This window comes from Cervus elaphus, chromosome 18 (assembly GCF_910594005.1).
Source record: "Cervus elaphus chromosome 18, mCerEla1.1, whole genome shotgun sequence".
NCBI lineage: Eukaryota > Metazoa > Chordata > Mammalia > Artiodactyla > Cervidae > Cervus > Cervus elaphus.
This window is the reverse complement of record NC_057832.1, coordinates 71460415-71480286: the sequence shown is the minus strand read 5'-3', so window position 1 is coordinate 71480286 and position 19872 is coordinate 71460415. Positions and strand designations below refer to the sequence as shown.

The following is a 19872-nucleotide window of genomic DNA, read 5'->3' as shown; positions in this document are numbered from 1 at the left end:
GGAAGAACAGGCCAGGGAGAGAAAGGTGGGGGGTGGAAATTATGTGTGTGTGTGTGTATATATAGATATATATATATCTATATATACATGAAAGTGAAAAAGTAAAATTCAGCATTAGTCACTCAGTCCTTTCTGACACTTTGTGACCCCATGGATTGTGGCCCACCAGGCTCCTCTGTCCATGGAATTCTCCAGGCAAGAACACTGGAGCGGGTTGCGATTTCCTTCTCCAGGAAATTTTCCCGGCCCAGGGATTGAACCCAGGTCTCCTACATTGCAGGTGGATTCTTTACTGTCTCAGCCATCAGGGAAGTCCTATGTATATTTGTGTGTGTGTATATATACATATATGTATGTATAGTTGATTTATAATATTATGTTAATGTCTACTGTACAGCAAAATGATTCATTTATATATATATATACACACACATTACTTTTTAATATTTTTTTCCATTATGGTTTATCAGAGGATATTGAATAGAGTTCCCTGTGCTATACAGTAGGATCTTCTTGTTTTTCCATTCTATATATAATAGTTTGCATTTGCTAACCCTAAACTCCCAGTTTATCCCTCCTCAGGAAATTTTTTTTTTTAATTGTCATTGGCTTACCAGGTTCCCTGAAAGTTGTTAAATGGTGGACAACCAGGTACCAGGATATATAGTGCTGGCTCAGAAGACCTAATTTGAGTACTGTGTCCTTTATCAGCTATGTGATTTTGGGGTAAATTTATTGATTTTTTTTTTAAACTTAAGGTGCCTCAGTTCTAAAAATGGAAGTAGAAATACTTCTGTTGTTGCAACCTCAATGAACATTGGTAAATCCTTCTGGACAAAAAACTAAACAAAACAAAAATACAAATGCTCACATATAAATCTGTATACACATACATACAGACTGACTTATATATTTAGATTGTTTTAATTATCTAATGTTATTTAGTTTGGAACTATTTCATTTTCTTTGTGATATTTAAATTTTTTTCTTTAACTTTTGCATTTTTGACTGGATGACAAAGATGCTTCTTAGTGGAATATGTTGCATTTAGAATAATTTTTCTTTCCAATACAGTTTCTAATCATAATGTTCTTGCCTGATCACTAGGATATAGCTCTAACTGTATATACTCTAGAAAGCCTGACAACTAGAGGGTAAAATACAGATAAAGAATCTTTTCTCATTTGGAATGAACCTGGGAGTAATTATAGCATATATGATCTATTAAATGCAGGGAAAGTTTTTTTTTTTGAAGGAGATTTTTCTTTTTTGTTGTTGTTCAGTCAGTAAGTCGCGTCCAACTCTTTGCGGCCCCATGGACTGCAGAATACCAGGCTCCTCTGTCCTCCACTATCTCCAGGAGTTTGCTCAAATTCATGTCCATTGAATCGGTGATGCTGTCTAATCATCTTATCCTCTGCCACCCCTTTCTCCTTTTGCTTTCAACCTTTCCTAGCATCAGGGTCTTTTCCAGTGAGTTGGCTCTTTGCATCAGGTGGCCAAAGTATTGGAACTTCAGCTTCAATGTCAGTCTTTCCAATCAGTATTTGGGGTTGATTTCCTTTAGGATAGACTGGTTTGATCTCTTTGCAGTCCAAGGGACTCTCAAGAGTCTTCTCCAGCACCACAGTTTGACTGAATCAGTTCTTCGGCGCTTAGTCTTCTTTATGATCCAACTCTCACATCCATACGTGACTACTGGAAAACCATAGCTTTGACTATAGGGACCTTTGTTGGCAAAGTGATGTCTCCGCTTTTTAATACGCTGTCTAGGTTTGTCATAGTTTTTCTTCCAGGGAGCAAGCTTCTTTTCATAGTTGCAGTCTCTGTCCACAGTGATTTTGGAGCCCAAGAAAATAAAATGTCACTGCTTCCACTTTTTCTCCTTCTATTTGCCATGAAGTGATGAGACCAGATACCTTGATTTTAGTTTTTTGAGTGTTGTTTTAAGCCAACATTTTCACTCTCCTCTTTCACCCTCATCTAGACGCTTTTAGTTGTTCACTTTCTGCCTTTAGAGTGGTATCATCTGCCTATCTGAGGTTGATATTTCTCCCGACAGTCTTGATTCCAGCTTGTGATTCTTCCAGCCTGGCATTTCGCATGGTGTACTCTGTATATATGTCAAATAAGCAGAATGACAATATACAGCCTTGTCATACTCCTTTCCCAATTTTGAACCAGTCAGTTGTAGACTTCAAAGAAAACATTGTCCTAGTTACTTGCCGAGGGATGCTTTAGATCTCGCTAGTAAATTAGAACATAATGTATTAGGGGCTTGAATATTTTGAGAGTTGGTGTAGAAAATTGAACTGCTTGATAGTGTGGGGAATTCTTTTCTTAGCACTTTGAGTCATGTCTTTTCTGTTTCATTGTTATAAGTGAAGGGAACTTAACCTCATTTATTTCAGAACTGAAATTGGAAGATTTTGTTGTTATTTAAATAATCACACTCTACTCATACATAATGGAAATAAATAAAATGTCACCCAGGGTAGTATTTCATCTAATGGTATAATCTAGCTGAGACTTAAATTGTTCTAACTGTGCTGGCATTCTTTGTCATGAGTATGCTAAGTGTTCATGATACATAATGTTTTAGTGCTTTGTCATTTTAAATTTCACTGAAATTGAATTACTTGGAATTGGTACAGGTGATAAGATATTAATATTTTTTAATATAAACAAATACAAAGCAGTTGTTTTATTTTTTCTTTTTAGGAACCTTGGGTAATGTGGAACATGGGAACCAGTATCAGATCAAATTGATGTATGAACATAATCTTCAGAGAACAGCCTGCAATATGACTTATGGATCATTTGGTGGTGTGAAAGGTAATTTGTATTTAATCATGAGCATGCTGTTGTAAGGACCAGAATATTTGGCCATATAAAAATGGAGGATTATGTGGTATGAATCTCAGAGTTAAACATATTTATTGAAACCTTTGTATTAAAATACTTGAGCAAAATAATAAAAAAAGAAAACTCTAAACATTGGATATATATGATTTTCATATAGCCCGCACTTTTATGTGGTCTACAGAAATATTTTTGAAACTGCCTTTTCTTTAAATTTTGTCTTTTATACATGAGTTGACTGAAGTTGAGCTTCTCTGTGGTGAACTGTGTGCCTGCCTCTCGCAGTGGAAGAAGGGGTTGATTTCCTCACTGATGGATGTCTCTGCTCTATTTGGTAGAGGCAGGATGAAGCTGTCGACCCCTGTCCCCACCTCACCCACCTCCAGGGCCACTGTGCAGGTTGTGTAAATTGTTTTTAAACCAGGGCATAAGGGGCTGGTGGAGACTGAAATGCAGACCTGATCCTGCTCATCTGGCCATGTGCCCTGGCCTGGAATAAATATCCCTAGAGAAAGGGAGACTTTCCTAAATTTTGCAAAGACATTACCTTTACCAAGTCCTGGCTCAGTGAGGCTATGTTCCTTCCATCCTGGGAGTATCTTTTTCTAATTTGCACAAGGGCTACCACCCTAGTTCCACCCTAGCTTCTTGAGTTACCAGGGCTTGGTGCTTGTTTCTCTACACTGTGATTGTTGGTATTGGAGGATTATTTACAATTAAATTTCTCTCACTTCACCATGACAGGGTGATAGAGGAGCTTCTGGTGCTGAAGTGAGGATAGAAAGCCAGGTGGTGACACTTGCCTATGTGATTTTGTGTATGTGTGTATAGGGGGCACCTGCTGAACATGTAACTAGGGATTTTATAATATAGCTCTCTTTAGGCTCACATTTTTATGAGTTTATTGTTTAACCATTGTGTTAATGGGCTTCCTTGGAGGTTCAGATGGTAAAAAATTTGCCTGCAATTCTGCAGACCTGGCTTCAATCTCTGGGTTGGGAAGATCCCCTGGAGAAGGAAACGGTTACCCACTCCAGTATTCTGGACTGGAGAATTCCATGGACAGAGTAGCCTGGTGGGCTACAGTCCATAGGGTTGCAAAGAGTCGGACATGACTGAGAGACTTCCACTTTCATTGTGTTAATAAAAAGTAGGTTACATGTGTTAGATTTTTCTTTAGTGACATGAAAAAATATCTTTATTTTGGAAGTATCCTTCATTCATGTGAACTCACTTTTTTTTTTATACAAAAGTAAAGGCAAGAATATTTTGGGTAATGGGCTTCCCTGGTGGCTCAGGTGGTAAAAGAATCTGCCTACAATGCAGAAGACCCTGGTTCAATCCCTGGGTTGGGAAGATCCCTACAGAAGGGAATGGCAACCCATTGCAGTGTTCTTGCCTGGGAAATCCCATGGATAGAGAGGCCTGACATGCTATAGTCTATGGGGTCACGAAGAGTCAGACACCACTAAGAGACTGACACTTTTCACTTTCACACTTTCAGTGTATAAATAAGCGTTTGGTGTAATTAAAGTGATATGAAACAAAACATGTGGCTGTATTGCAGTATTGCTTAACTTGAGTAACAGGAATGTTTGGATTATTAGAAGAATATGGGAGATGTCTAGAGTTAGATGAAGAAAGGTGAGAAAAAGTGAAAATTTGATGAGAAACTAACTTTTGTGAGGCATCCCCTTCCCAACTTCAGCTTTCTACTGTTCTTTAAAAAAAATGTCTGATACGATCAGGGGACCAAGTCCACCTTGTTTAATGAACTATTTTCAATGTTCTTTCTGCTACGAAACCCTGCAAAGAAAAATTACTAAATTCTGTACAGCTGGAGTCAAAAAATATTATATGAGGAAAAAGTGCTTTGAGTAAATGAAAGTAAGTTTTTATTTTTTGGTAGCATGAAGACTGCTGCTGCTGCTAAGTCACTTTAGTCGTGTCCGACTCTATGTGACCCCATAGACGGCAGCCCACCAGGCTCCGCCATCCCTGGGATTCTCCAGGCAAGAACAATGGAGTGGGTTACCATTTCCTTCTCCAATGCATGAAAGTGAAAAGTGAAAGTGAAGTCACTCAGTTGTGTCCGACTCTTTGCGACCCCATGGACTGCAGCCCACCAGGCTCCTCTGTCCATGGGATTTTCCAGGCAAGAGTACTGGAGTGGGGTGCCATTGCCTTCTCCGAGCATGAAGACAATTATTTATTTAATTTTTAAAACTCTTAATTGAAGGATAATTGCTTTACAGTATAGTGTTGATTTGTACCAAACATCAACATGAGTCAACCATAGGTTTACCCATAAGACAATTACTTATCTTTTTAAAAAGACAGTTCTCTGGATCACATGTCAATTGTTATCCTACATTGATTGCACTGTACTTTTAGTTTTATTACCAGATCAAGTTAACCTAATTAAAGTAAGAAGTTTTAAATAAATTCCTTGCTTCTGTGTGACATTTTTGCTAGATTCATTAATGCACTTTCAAAGTAATTAGAGTTGTTATTAGTTTTGAAAAAAATAGTTAAGTTTGTACTTATATATCTTCTCTTAGTTCTGAAATTCTGCCTTATATTTTAAAAGTCCCTTTTGAAAAAATAAGAGACAATTATGACATATCTTACTTTCCTATGGTTAAACAGGATATTTCCCAGTTTGAAACAGAGAGATATCTTAGTAGCAGAAGCAATTATTCTGTTTCATGGGTTTGGAACACATAATATCTTTGAGGTATCTTAAAAAAAGTAATGGAGTGGTAAATCAGTAAAAATGAGCCATTTGGGGTGAGTGGCAGGGGGATGGGGAGTTACTGCTAATGGCTACAAGGTTTCTCCTTTTGGGAAGAGGAAAATGATCTCAGATTAAATTACAGTGATGGCTGCAGAGCTCTATAAATACACTGAAAACTATTGAGTTGTATAATTTTAAGAGCTGGTAAGTAAATTGTATCTTAATTGTAAAACTTAAAAAAAATTATCCGTGGGATAAAACTTGCTGCTAGAGAGGTGATAGTACAGTCCATACATCCTACTGATGTACAGAACTTGTGGCTTCAGAACTGTGAAAATGTTCTTGAATGCTGAGAGGTGGTTTATGGGAATGTGTATTAGGAAGTGATCCAAAATGTGAAGAAGTCTGATCAAGCTTCTATATAATTATTTCCTTCTTCTTTCTGTCCTCCCTCCCTTCTTTTTATATATAAATGTATTTATTTATAATATAGAAAAATTAGAAGTAATCTAAATGAGTAGTAGAGGAGAATGATTAAGTTTTGATTCAGAAGGTTATTGTGAAGCTGTTAAGATTAAGTTTGGTTTGCTGTAGTGAACATCTTTGAACATAAATCTTTGTCCATGTTTCTAATTATTTCCCGAAGACTTAATGTAGAAGTGGAGTTATTGAGTTAAAGGTTAAAAAAATAGTTTTTTCCTCAAAAAAGCACCCCTGAAAACTATATAAATAAATTGTAAAAAGCATAGAACTTAAGAAGAAGAAAGTAAACGTCACTGTCACTTTAACAGAAAAGAAAGCCTATTTTCTGAACCGTGTCGCTCGTATGTGTCTAATGTGCACCTTTACAGGAGAGGGTGGGTCAGTGTTTTAATCTGAAGACTTCCCTAGACTCGTTCTTTTTCTTTTTTTGATCTAAGTTTAAAAAAGGAAATTGAAAATTCTTGTCTTTTATCTTACTCTGTATTTAAGATGTATTCTTGTGGAATTATTAAACTAGGTAATTGTGTTAGCAGTCCTCAAGAAAGGAGTTAAGCAAAAAGAAAACCTCGCAGCGTTTTAAACCAATGTATTTAAAATGCTGGAAGACAACACAGGGAATTTATTTGGTATGTGTAGCAGAATGAACTCCACTAGATGGCAGTCGTCTACCACCTCAGGCTTTAGTTGGCTCTGAATACGAAGGTATGGTAAGAGATCATTAAGGGAGGAATTGTTATCCCAAATAATGCTTTGCCTTCTTCAGGCTGCAACAGAGCAATGGAGTGGTTCTTAAAAAATTATTATAAATAACATCTCAGGATGAAATGAAAAAATACATTCCAGCTGTGCTCAAATTTTAATTTGCTTCTGAATCATAATGGAATTTTGATGAAATTGTAGGTCTTAACTATGTAAGTCTGAAACTGGACCTCAGAGTTTGAATTTCTAACAGTCTCCCAACTGATGCCAAGTTGCAGAGGTCTAGAGGTTTGCTGTCACCCTGCATCTACCAAGTGCTTATTCCCTGCCAGGAAGTGTCCTGAGTGCTTTACAGGTTGAGTAACTTAAGATATACTTAGTAAATGGTAGAGCAGGGATTCCAACCCAGGCTTTCTGCTTCTAGAAACTTGTGGTTTTAACTAAACTGGGATATCTAGGCTGTGAGTAATTTTGCATACTTCCTAATTTGGGAAAAATCTTTGCTATCAGAAAGATGTGTATTTGGTTTGACTAAAGTTGGTGCATAACTTTGATTCTTCATAGATAATGGAAAAACATGTTGGGTAATTTCTGGGTCAGGTATTTGCTTTCTCAGTTTCCTTTTTTTGGTTGATGCTTTGGTTTATAAGAAAAGTACCTCTTAAAATTTTTATCAGAGCAATTATATATGGGGGGGGGGGAGGGTAATATGTTATTTGAAATTAGCAAAAGAGTAATTGGGCTTCTCTGGTGGCTCAGACAGTAAAGAATCTGCCTGTAATGCAGGAGACCGGAGTTCAGTCCCTGGGTGGGGCAGATCCCCTGGAGAAGGGAATGGCTACCCACTCCAGTATTCTTACCTGGAGAATTCCATGGACAGAGGAGGCTGGCAGGCTACAGTCCATGGGATTGCAAAGAGTTGGATATGACTGAACAACTAACACTTTCACTTTTTCAGAGTAATTATTGTTGTTTTCTAACCTTTTTTTTGTTTTGTTTTGTTTGCTCACTTGTTAAGAAAATCTTTCAAAAATACCCTTTATACATTTGCAGAAACTCAAAGGAGCATTCACTGATGCCGGAAGTCTTGCTTTTACCTCACGCTGTGTTGCAGTGCCTGTTAATGAGGAGGGGTGCAAAAGACATAGGAAAGCTAGTTTTAACTACTTGAAGAATATTTGCCTAATAGCTTCCATTATTCAAACTACTACCTACCATTCCAGAAGATAAATTAGAAGCCTTTCCATATTATACTTTTTAGAGGGAAATGATTGAAATGTGCAATATTAGTGGTTATATTTGGCTTATTTTCTCCCCCCAGATTAGTGTGGAAGATGTGTATGAAGTTAAAATGTTTACAGTTTGATTTTAATCTAAGCTGTTTTTTGAAGAAACTTGTGACTCTGGGTTTTTGTAAAAATGGTTGCTGCTGTTCAGTCGCTCAGTCCTGTCCGACTCTTTGTGACCCAATGGACTGCAGCATGCCAGGCTTCCCTGTCCTTCACCATCTCCTGGAGTTTGCTCAAACTCATGTCCATTGAGTCAGTGATGCCATCCAACCATCCCCTCCTCTTTTGTCTCCTTCTCCTGCCTTCAGTCTTTCCCGGCATCAGGGTCTTTTCTAATGAGTCAGCTCTTTGCATCAGGTGGCCAGAATATTGGAGCTTCAGCTTCAGCATGAAAAGGTAAAAATGGTAATCTTTTCAGGAAACTCAAACAGGGACTCTGTATCAACCTAGAGGGATGGGATGGGGAGGGAGATGGGCGGGAGATTCAAAAGGGAGAGGATATATGTATACCTATGGTTGATTCAGGTTGAGGTTTGACAGAAAACAGCAAAATTCTATAAAGCAATTATCCTTCAGTAAAAAATAAATTAATTAAAAAATTTATTTGATTAAAAAATGATAATCTTTATTTTTTATACTGTTGACAAATTAATGCTTGCAAAATGTAGTGAGTGGCGTAAGCATGAACAATCAAATTATATAGTTTGGAAATCAAACCAATTTTAAAAAGCTAGATTTGAATTGATTTAAAAATATGTTACTAAAATTGGGGTTATTTATTTTGTTTGGTAATTTGAACTCCACTGTTTTTGAAAAAAGGAACAAGTGGTATTTCTGCCAGATTTCCCTCTGCTTTTGTTTCAGTGTGTCACTACAACTTCCAGTGGTTGTTGACATGGACCTTCACCAAATTAAGATAAGCTTGCCATTTCAGAATAGTATTTGGAAAAGGAAAACATTAATGTTTACTGACAAAAAGTCAGTAGTGGAGTGATGAAAGAACACTATTGTTTTAAAGTCAACAACTGTGTGTACTTAGCTTGGTGAAATATGACACTTTGTATAGTCTGTGTAATGTATCTTGCTACTATCAAGAGAAGTTTGAGCAAGAATTTCCTTTACTCATAATGTGACTTAGAGACCCTGTAGTTATATCGTCAGTTACCGAAAATTTTTCCTGTAGGGCTGAGACAAGTTGATGAACTTTATAATGTGTAGGGATCTTTCAAATGTGTGACAAGGACAATGGGAAGAAATAGTTGATTTGTTAGAGACATGTGGGAAATTCAGGCACTAGAGCAAGTGTGGTGTTAACTCTATCATCTCTCTCTCTGGGTGTTTGTCCATCCATTCATCCAAGTTTCTCAGAATAGAAAGATTATGATGTCTTTGAGGATACAAAATGAAATCATCTGATGAACAAAATGACTTCTATGATATTTTGTTGAACTTGAACATTAACTTGAACACATTTTTGTTTGAAAAATTACCCTGGGCTATGATGGGTCAGTTTTGTTCCTTAAAACCATTCCCCATCATATAAACTAGTGCTTTTTAGTCATTTTGAATTATTGCTATCTCTTCATAATGATTTGTGGTTTATTTAAAAAAAGGCTTTTTAATACTTCAGTAGTGATTATAACCACCATCTGGTTCTTTCTTCAATTTTTAATCTTTTCCAACATTTTTACTTCTTTGCTCTCATCTTTTTTGTATTTATTTTCTATTATTTACTCTTTGTATCTATCTATAATTTTACTATTGTGAGAACAATGAACATGAAGTCTACTTTTTAAATAAATTTTTATAAATTTGAGATAATTGACGTGCAACATTATATTAGCCTCATGTGAACAGCAGAAATGATCTGATATTTGTGTCTCTTAGATTTAAAAACATATAATAATACAGTAGTCTGCTCTAATTTTTAAAATTAATTTTCTTGATCATAAATTTTTGTTTTTCAGACGGCTATGTATATTTGGAATTTACCTTGTAACAGACAACTCAAGATTTAAAGAAATATTACTATCAAAACCCACAACTTCCCAGTTTCTGGATAGGCCACCATTCCGCTTTTCCATTGGCTGTGCTTCTTTCCTCTTTCCAGTCTTGCCTTTGGTACAACTGAGAATTCTTTTGATTGCAGTTGACAGTTGGCTTAAGCAGGAGTAAGAAATTTACTGGCTCTCATCATCTGGGCTTCTGATGTGATCAGATCTGGTTTTACTCTTCTCATCTCTTGCTTTTGTTCCCTTGGACAACCTATTTCCCCCTGGTAACAAGATGGCTATAGCAGCTCTAAATCTTACTTCTCAGATTCTAGTCCATGTGAAAAAGTGTCTGCTTTCCTCCAGAAAGCTCAGCACAGCTCTCTTTCCATTTCTGTGTCTGGGGTTGGGCATCTTGGAATTGTCATTGTCACCAAAGGACTGTGATTACACTTGGGTCAGAGTTACTTGCTACTTATGATCAGTTTTCCTTTTACAAATGGGCTTTGAGTTCACTGTCAGCCTGCTGTGAGGACGTGAACAGTGTAGGGTATCGTGCCTTCCCTTTTTGTTGTTGTTGTTGTTCAATCGTGTCTGATGGATTGCAGCATGCCAGGCTTTCTTGTTCTTCACCATCTCTCGGAGCGTGCTGAAACTCATGTCCATTGAGTTGGTGATGCCATCCAACCATCTCATCCTCTGTTGTCCCCTTCTCCTCCTGCCTTCAGTCTTTCCCAGAATCAGGGTCTTTTCCAATGCACATAAGTTTCCCACATTGATTTAAACCTTTGCACACTATATTCTGGGGAAGCCCTCTTGAGGTGCACAGAGGGTATGTCCAATCACAGCTCAGGATCTTTAGTAGCAGTGTCTGCAGGTGGGTGAGGACTGTCCTGTATCACTACTCTGGGACTGATGGGGAGCCTGTGTGACAGCACTTCTGATAGTCACTGGTGCCCTCTGCTTATTCGCAGTTCTTATTCACAGTTCTGTTGTCTTCATCTGTCTTTCGTATGTTATCTTCCCCTTTCCCTCTCTCCCTGCCTTTTCTGGTAGTGCATTTGTGGAATTGCCAGGGCAGTCTCCTTTTATCTTGCTCAAGTGTAGCTGAGTTAACTCTGGGTCAGTTTGCTTTTTTATGGTGCTGGTGAATTTTCCTTGCCTCTATTCCCTCCCAACCAGAGATGAATTTGTTTTCCTTTTGGACACACTATTTTGAGGGCTGGATGTGGCTCAGTGGGTAACTGTGGCTATGGCAGCAACACCGGACCATCTGGCCTCATCCCTGTCTTTTATGGTTTTGTTAATTATGTTGAATCACTGTTTACTCCACCTGGATGGTCTGTAACTTGTTATCTTCGAATCTGGGTATCCTCAGACTTTGCATCTTCCCTGTGCTGACTTCCTTCCTCACTCCCCCTCTTTCTCCCATCCCCCATCTTTCTTCTGGCCCCTTGTGGGTATGTGTGAGGCCTTTCTAGCCCGTCTTCCCCTCCCTATACTCATCATTGTTGGAGATATTTAGTGTGACTGCTATTTTTATGGTCTATGGCCTTTACTGCTGTTTTTCTTTTGGCAGAAAAACACCAACATGGTAAAATTTGTTTTTCTTGTCTGGTAGAAAGGGGATGTGGTAAAGGTAGAGCTTTTGTTATTCTGGGCATTTCCATTTCTCTGGGCTGTCTACACCCCTCCTGCATCTGTCTTTCCCTAAATTTGGGAGCCTTAGTAAGGTTTTCAGAATTTTGTTTGTTTGCAACCTCACCACCCCTCCTTCTTATGAGGAGTTTGGATTTAGCACCTTCACAAAATGCACAACGTCTAGCCCCGAAGAAGGTTCTCAGAAACATCTGCATTTCTTGATGGGCACCATTTTACATTTCTTTTATTTCCCTGCTGCTGGTGTATGTTTACTATTCTTTTTTTTAATCATTTAGTTATTTTATATTTTTGTTTAGTCCACAATGCTACATTTTTGAAAGGGTTTTTTGAAAGTAGTCCCTAGACTGCTCTATTTGAAGAATGGATGTTTATCATAAAAATTCTTGTGGATTCAACAGTTGAGTTGTTTGGATGATTCTGGTAGACTCCTGGATAGATGATCTTCTATTTCTATTATTTGAGCTATTTATTTAGCTATTTATTTGAGCTATTTCTTTGTACTTGATGTGAACTTCTTTTTTCCAGGTTGTTCTTGGCTTTTAAATTGTGTGTGTATGTGTGTGTTTCATTGTAGTCAAATCATTCCTTTCCTATTTATTCTATTTGTTTTATGCTTAAATCTCTCCCTTGCAGAGTTTTGATGTTTTATTTATCTATAGAGAAGACTGTAGGGAGAAAGTTAATATTACTACCTTCTCTATGTTGTGTTATTGGATATAACCCTGTAAAATAGGTAAATTAATTACCACTTCCCAGAATGGGAAACAAGCTTATAGACCGTAAGTGTCTTGCTGTAGATCATAGGAGGCCTTTGAATCCAGAGCTATAGGATTCTAAAGCCTTGTTATTTCTAATACATTACCTCTTATTTAATTACCTTCCTATTTGGAGAGAGGATTTGTGTGAACTGAGAGAGAGAGGAGAGGGAAGCTCTTCTGTAAGCCTGATGAGGGCAGAGACCGTGTCTGTTGTTCATCATTGTGCGTCTCATGTCCTGCACAGTCCTTGGCACATCTAAATAAGTATTTTGGGGGTGAATAAACCAAATAGCCATGTAACTGAGCAAGGCCAATGTCATGCACTGCAGGCTTTCAAGTTTATTTTTCAGAAACAAATGTTAGCCTGGTGTCCTCATTCTAGCCAACTTCTGAGTTTTGTTTTCTTCTTTAACAAACATATGTTGAATATCTACTGCAATGCACGGGTCATGGTAGTTTCTGTTAACCACCACAGGGGTAAAACTGGAGGTGATTACTTGGACTTCCTGGGTTCACCTTTGCTAAATTTATTTCTCAATATGCCAGTGAGGCAACACTTATACAACACAAGCTTCCCACTAGGAATAACCAGTTTTTTTCATCATTTTGGAGTTGTTTTTCTATCCTTAAGTCATCCTTTTGTTACTAATGTTTTCCAGTGTAAAATGTGATATTCAAAATTATTTGAGTATTTGTGATAGTGTTCATAGATCAAAAAGTTTTTATTTTTCAAATTATATAAATTCTTTAATATTTAGTATAAAAGACATTTCTTGTTGTTAATCCTTTTATCTCTTTTTGTGCCTTGTAAAAGCTCATTTGCCTTTAATTTTTCCAGTTTTCAAATTTTGCTTTGATATTTTCAGTCAAATGGAACTTCAAAAAAAATAGAATTTTGATCAATGAAAGGTTAACATCAGAGTGTAGGTATAATATGGGCAGGGTATGGGTTATAAACGTCTGACAACACAGTAGTCCTGCATTTGTGACTGAGGTGGAAGAAAATACTGCATATATAAAAGGATCAGTATGTTTGGGAATATAGTTGTCAGTAAAGGAGGCGAACAGATTTTACTAATAATATATATGAGTATGGTGGAATATTTTTTAAATCGTAAAATGACTTCTGTAAGCTTGTATGGGATTATATTGTCACATAAATAAAAATTCATGAATTCTTTGGAATAAAAAGCCTGCCAAAGAAAATAGTGAATTGAAGAATAAGTCAAGTCACCTTTGCCTCATTTTGAGGCAACCCACAATAATCAGATCCTCAGCCTTCAAATAATAACTTCTAATTGTCTAAACTGGAGCCTTTTTCTTGTCTGCCAAGGAAACGTATTAGTGGCCACATGCGGTTGCTGAGAGGCTGTGCTTCCCAAAGTCATCTGAATTCTTTGATTGCCATCCAGAGAGTGAACCGATACGCTCAAGTGGGGTGAATGAGCATCCAGAACACAACCTTGCTTCTTTTTGTGTAGGGATGTTAGTGCTAATAGAAGATTAATGCTATTTTCCTTATAAGAAAGAAATCAAAGGATAATGTTTTGATAACTCTTGTCTCACTAGCGAACCACATGGCCCCTATTTTCTAGTGGATTTGGTTGAAATGTTGGAGCATCGTGCTGTGAAAGAATATCTGTGCTCTGCTGGCTCCTATTCCTTGCTTAAGCATTAAAGTATAGGTGTTTTATAATATTGGAGTACTTACCTCATTTGTTCTTAAGATCCTTTATGGATCCACAGTGAAGTCGGAAGATCAAGGGGATGATAGGATTGATTTTCATCCTGTGCTGACTTTTCTCATACATATAGTATTCATTTATAAAATCCCTGGTCCAAGACCCATAAAACAATGTTGCTTTCAAATAGCGTTTTTCCTGTGTATTATGTTTTATAAAACCTTTAGTTCCTGGGGGAATGTTATAAAGAGAGTTCCCTGTAGTCTGCAACTTCATTTTTTATACGATTATTTATAAAGTTGTTACTTTCCCTGAAAGGTGAATTCTGATTCCCTCCATACATACACTATAGAAATTTAGTAGTTAAATGCCTCCTTGCCTACTGTGACTAAGAGGGGGAAAGGTTGAAAAGAGTATTTGAAGTTTTTTGGTGTTGTTTGAAAAAAAATACTTTCTTTCATGGTGGCCGAATGCCAAGGCTGGAAAAGTGTTATGGGAATGTCTGTGGTCAGGACTGCCTTTGACGAGAGGATGGTTAAATATGGTAATCTTGATAGGATTTGACAGCCATTTTTGATTCTATATGTGGTTCATCATAGTCCCCTTCTTAAGAGTGAAATAACTAAGCGATTAAATTATTTTACCTAATTGGGAAGGAAGGTGATTACCAAAAAACTACTTTATTCAGATGTCACTGTGATATAAAGGGTTCTAACAGTTTACAACATTCATCTACAAAACACATTGTCATGGGAAATGAACAGTGTTCCCCACCACCCAGTCTCTCCTGAATTAAGTTGATTCATTAACTCTTTTCTATTCTACATGGGAACTCTTGCTTACAGATTTAAATTCTGAAGCACAAGGTAGAGATATATGTTAATGCTTAATATGAAAAACAAATAGTTGACTATGACCATGTTAAAAGTATTTTCAAAGTGCATTAGTAGTACTCTGTGTTGATATTACACATATAAAATAAATTTTAAGTAGATTATCTTTTTGATGGACATTTGGGTGGTTTCCAGTTTTTGACTGAAATGAATAAAGCTGCCATGAACATTCTTTTATAATTCTTTATGTGGACAGTACAAAAATAAGTGTCAAACAAATGTACGATGATTTTAAAAATTATACTACTATAATTTTCTCCAATCTTTTTGTGATTAAATTTTAAAAAGACATTCAAGATTGAGTTGTAATATTAGTAAGCATGCTTTATGTGCAAGAGTAGTATTGTATGTGTTTACTTCTCAAACATTAAAGAATATAAAATGTGTACCTTCAGTATTTCATGTAGTACATAATTTAAGTCGCTTCTAATTTAGAGTATCAGAAATCATTAAGATTATCATATCAGAATAAGTCCTTCACCTTATATTAATATTTGGACTATATTGCTGTCTAAGTTAAAAATAATCAGGGTTTTTGCCTTTTAAAATTATTTATTTTAGGCTTCTCTGGGTCTTCACTGGGCACGGGCTTTCTCTAGTTGCGGCAAGCGGGGACTGTTCTCTAGTTGCAGTGCACCGGCTTCTCATTGCCGTGGTTTCTCATGTTGCCGAGCATGGGCTCTAGGCTCAAGGGCTAGAGGGCTTAGTTGCAGGGCACGGACTCAGTTGCCCCACAGCATGTGGTATCTTCTCAGACCAGGGATTGAAACCATGTCCCCTGCATTGGCAGGCAGACTCTTACCCACTGGACCACCAGGGAAGTCTCTAATCAGGGTTTTTAAACCAAATTTCTTTACACTGAAATTTGTGAATAAGAACCTTTTAAAGTAGCGTTTCTAGATCTTTGCTAAAATAAACAACTGAGAATACTCCTAAATGTATTTTGGAAAGTAATATTCATGATTGTAGAGGACTGTGAACATAAAAATGTGTGAATGGAAAATTAAGATTTCATATGGCTTTTTGCAGCTGGTTGATTAAGTCTTACACAGTTCATTGTCTTAAAGATGAAATTTGTACAAGGTTTTGGAAGGCAGGAGTTATATATTCAAAGTGCTTGTTTCCAAGGTAGTACAAACTGGTTTTAACAGTCTATCATCTCTCATTTACTAAAGGAAATATGTAAAAAGAAAAGGAAAATGTTCAGCAAAAACAAAATGTTGAGATGATGAAAAGCTACAGGGAAAGAAAAAGGACTTTAGAAAGACTACTAAAAAGAAACTGGCTTATTTTCCCTCAGCAATCTGTCTGAATTCATTTTGCTTTCATTATATATCTAGCCTGAAGGCAAAGTATGTTGAGTATTACAACAAAGAGGGTGTTATAAGGAGGACTTTTTTTTTTTTAAATAATAAAGTGTAACATATGTGTAAACCATGCAACTTTGTAACAGGAAACTTTATAATAAGGAAGGACTGTGCTTAGCTTTTCCACAATTTTGGAAGAATGAGTTTTATTAGGTGTTAGACAAAGAAATTATCAACTGACTTTTATGCTGTAAGGTTGAAAGATTTCTTATGACCATTTCTAGACTTTAGCAGTGGTTTTATTGGGGTCCTGATATATTAGGAACAGTGCCTAGCACTATTAATATGTCTACTGTTGCTAGTTCTCTTAAGGAATATGATGTTTAACTTTTGCCTTTCAATGAAAAATTATTCAAAATCCTGTTATTCTGTGGTTTCCTCAGCAGTAGCAGGCTGTTCTTGAATTGATCAACACATAGTATAATTTGGGAACACAATCAATGGTTCTTTTCTTTTTGAAAGATGGTGACAAATTCTATTGAAACTTGGGAAATTGGCTCCATCATTCATCCCTTACTCTTTTTTTTACTTTTCTTGCCCAACTTCCTGAAAACCATATTGTTTTGATGTCAGTATGTAGAATAGATTATCTGTTGGGGAATCAGTGTGTATTAATTATATTGGAATAAATGTAAGTGTAACAAATGATACAGTTAGTAGGCACTGGGCCTAATAGTTTATTCAGTTAATGAGGACACTAAAATTAGGGACCTCTAATATGAGGTGGCTAGATGGCATCACCAACTCAATGGACATGTGTTTGAGTAAAGTCCGGGAGTTGGTGATGGACAGGGAGGCCTGGCGTGCTGCGATTCATGGGGTCGCAAAGAGTCAGACACGACTGAGCAACTGAACTGAACTGAATATGCCTGAACCATATTTCTTGTAAATTTTCCTCAGTTTTGAGATTAACTGGCAATAGCTGTATTTTTCTGGCTTTTAAAGGCTCATATATTATGGTGGAATTTTAGGATTTATATAGTGCATATTATAGAATAGTTGAGTTTTTATATTTATCACACAGTTACTGAAGTGAGCTAGAAGAAGTGTAGAAGTCAATCTTCTACTTTTTTTTGGCTTTTCAATAATCTGTTTCTTAAAAATATTATATCCATTCACCTCTCCCACTTAAAAATTGCACACTATGTACATTTGTGTACTATCTTAAATTGAGGTGGGGAAATTTAATGATACCTTTTAATATGGCATGATCCATTGCAGGGCTGTTAGAAAATTAGAGATGAAACTCCTAGGCTTAGGAGAGAGGTGTTAGAAGTGTGCTAGCAAAATATTTTATTACATCTGTTAAAATATATCATTTAACAGTTTTAAAAATTGAAGTATAGTTGATTTACAGTGTTGTGGTAGTTTCTGGTATACAGCAAAGTGATTCAGTTATACATATACATACATTTTCTTTTCCATTATGATTTATTATCGAATATTGAATATAGTTTCCTGTTACTATACTATAGGACCTATTGTTTCTTTTGTATATGGTAGTGTGTATCTGCTAATCCCAAACTGCTGTTTATCCCTCCCTGGCCCTTTTTTCTCTTTGGTAACCATAGGTCTGTTTTCTGTGTCTGTGAGCCTGTTTCTGTTTTGTAAATAAGTTCATTTGTATCATATTTTACTTTTTCAGTTTCCAACCAAAAACAATTCCTTTTAATTATTTTTTAAAATTGAAGTATAGTTGATTTACAGTGTCTTATTTTCAGGGCTTCAATAAAGTGTTTTAGTGCCTATTGGCCATCTGTATGTCTTTGGAGAAATGTCTGTTTAGGTCTTCTGCCCATTTTTGATTGGATTTTTCGTTGTTGTTACTGAGTAGTATGAGTTTTTTGTGTATTTTGTAAGTTGGGCCCTTGTTGGTTGCATCATTTGCAAATATTTTCTCCCATTCGTTGTCTTTTCATTTTGTTTATGGTTTCCTTTGTTGTGCAAAAGCTTTTAAGTTTGATTAGGTCCCATTTGTTTACTTTTTCTTTTATTTCTATTGCCTTGGGAGAGAGACCTAAGAAAACATTGGTACAGTTTATGTCAGAGAATGTTTTGCCTATGTTCTCTTCTAGGAGTTTTATGGTGTCATGTCTTGTATTTAAATCTTTAAGCCATTTTGAGCTTATTTTTGTGTATGATGTGAGGGTGTGTTCAAACTTTATTGATTTATATGTGCCTCTTTAGTTTTCCCAACACCACTTGCTTAAGAGACTGCTTTTTCTTCATTGTATATTCTTGCTTCCTTTGTCAAAGATCATGACCATAGATGTGTGGGTTTATTTCTGGGTTCTCTATTCTGTTACATTGATCCATGTATCTATTTTTGTGCCAATACCACACTTTATAGTATTGCCTAAAGTCTGAAGGGTTATGTCTCCAGCTTTACTTTGGCAATTCTAGGTCTTTTATGGTTCCGTATAAATTTTAGGATTATTTGTCCTAATTCTATGAAAAATGTCATGGGTAAATTGATTGTGCATGCCTGCTACATTGCTTCAGTCATGTTGGGACCCTATGGTCCCAACCTTTGCGATCCTATGGACTGTAGCCCATGAGGTTCCTCTGTCCATGGGATTCTCCAAGCAAGAATACTGGTGTGGGTTGACATGCCCTCTTCCAGGGGATCTTCCTGACCCAGGGATTGAACCCACGCCTCTTAGGTCTCCTGCATTGGCAGGCAGGTTCTTTACCACTAGAACCACCTTGATAGGGATTGCATTAAATCTTTAGATTGCTTTGGGTAGTATGGCCATTTTAACAATATGAATTCTTCTGATCCAAGAGTATGGGATGTCTTTCCCTGTCTTTGAATCATCTCAGTTTTCTTTATCAGTGTTTTATAGTTCTCATCATATGTCTTTCACATCTTTGTAGACCATTTACTTTAAACCTTGCAAGATGACAGAAACATTCAAAATAATTTTTAACTATCTGCAATTAATTTGATAAAGATAAAATGTTAAATAGTACAAACTTAGGAAGACATCAGTTCCCCAGTTCCCCCTACTCTCCAATATGCTTCATTTCTACCTTTATTTTTTCTTAGGGCTAACTCCTTCTCTCTCAATAATGAGATGAGATTCTCCATATCCTTGCCAAAATGTTGTTATTTATCTTTTTGACTTCAGCAACTATAGTGGGTGTATCGGAGAAGGCAATGGCACCCCATTCCAGTACTCTTGCCTGGAGAGTCCCATGGATGGAGGAGCCTGGTGGGCTGCAGTCCATGGGGTCGCTAAGAGTCGGACACGGCTGAACGACTTCACTTTCACTTTTCACTTTCATGCACTGGAGAAGGAAATGGCAACCCACTTCAGTATTCTTGCCTGGAGAACCCCAGGGACAGGGGAGCCTGGTGGGCTGCCGTCTATGGGGTCGCACAGAGTCAGACACAACTGAAGTGATTTAGCAGCAGCACCAGCAGCAGCAGCAGTGGGTATATGGTA

General features: G+C 36.8%; 1 protein-coding gene across 5 annotated transcripts in view; it reads left to right on the top strand.

Moving 5' to 3' along the window:
* Positions 1-19872, top strand: part of BBS9 (Bardet-Biedl syndrome 9) — a 446238-nt gene that overhangs the window by 41644 nt on the left and 384722 nt on the right. For all 5 annotated transcript variants that reach the window (XM_043873466.1, XM_043873465.1, XM_043873464.1 and 2 more), the window contains one exon: positions 2722-2835. In XM_043873466.1, coding sequence (XP_043729401.1) covers positions 2722-2835 — 114 coding nt within the window. The remainder of the gene's footprint in view (positions 1-2721; positions 2836-19872) is intronic.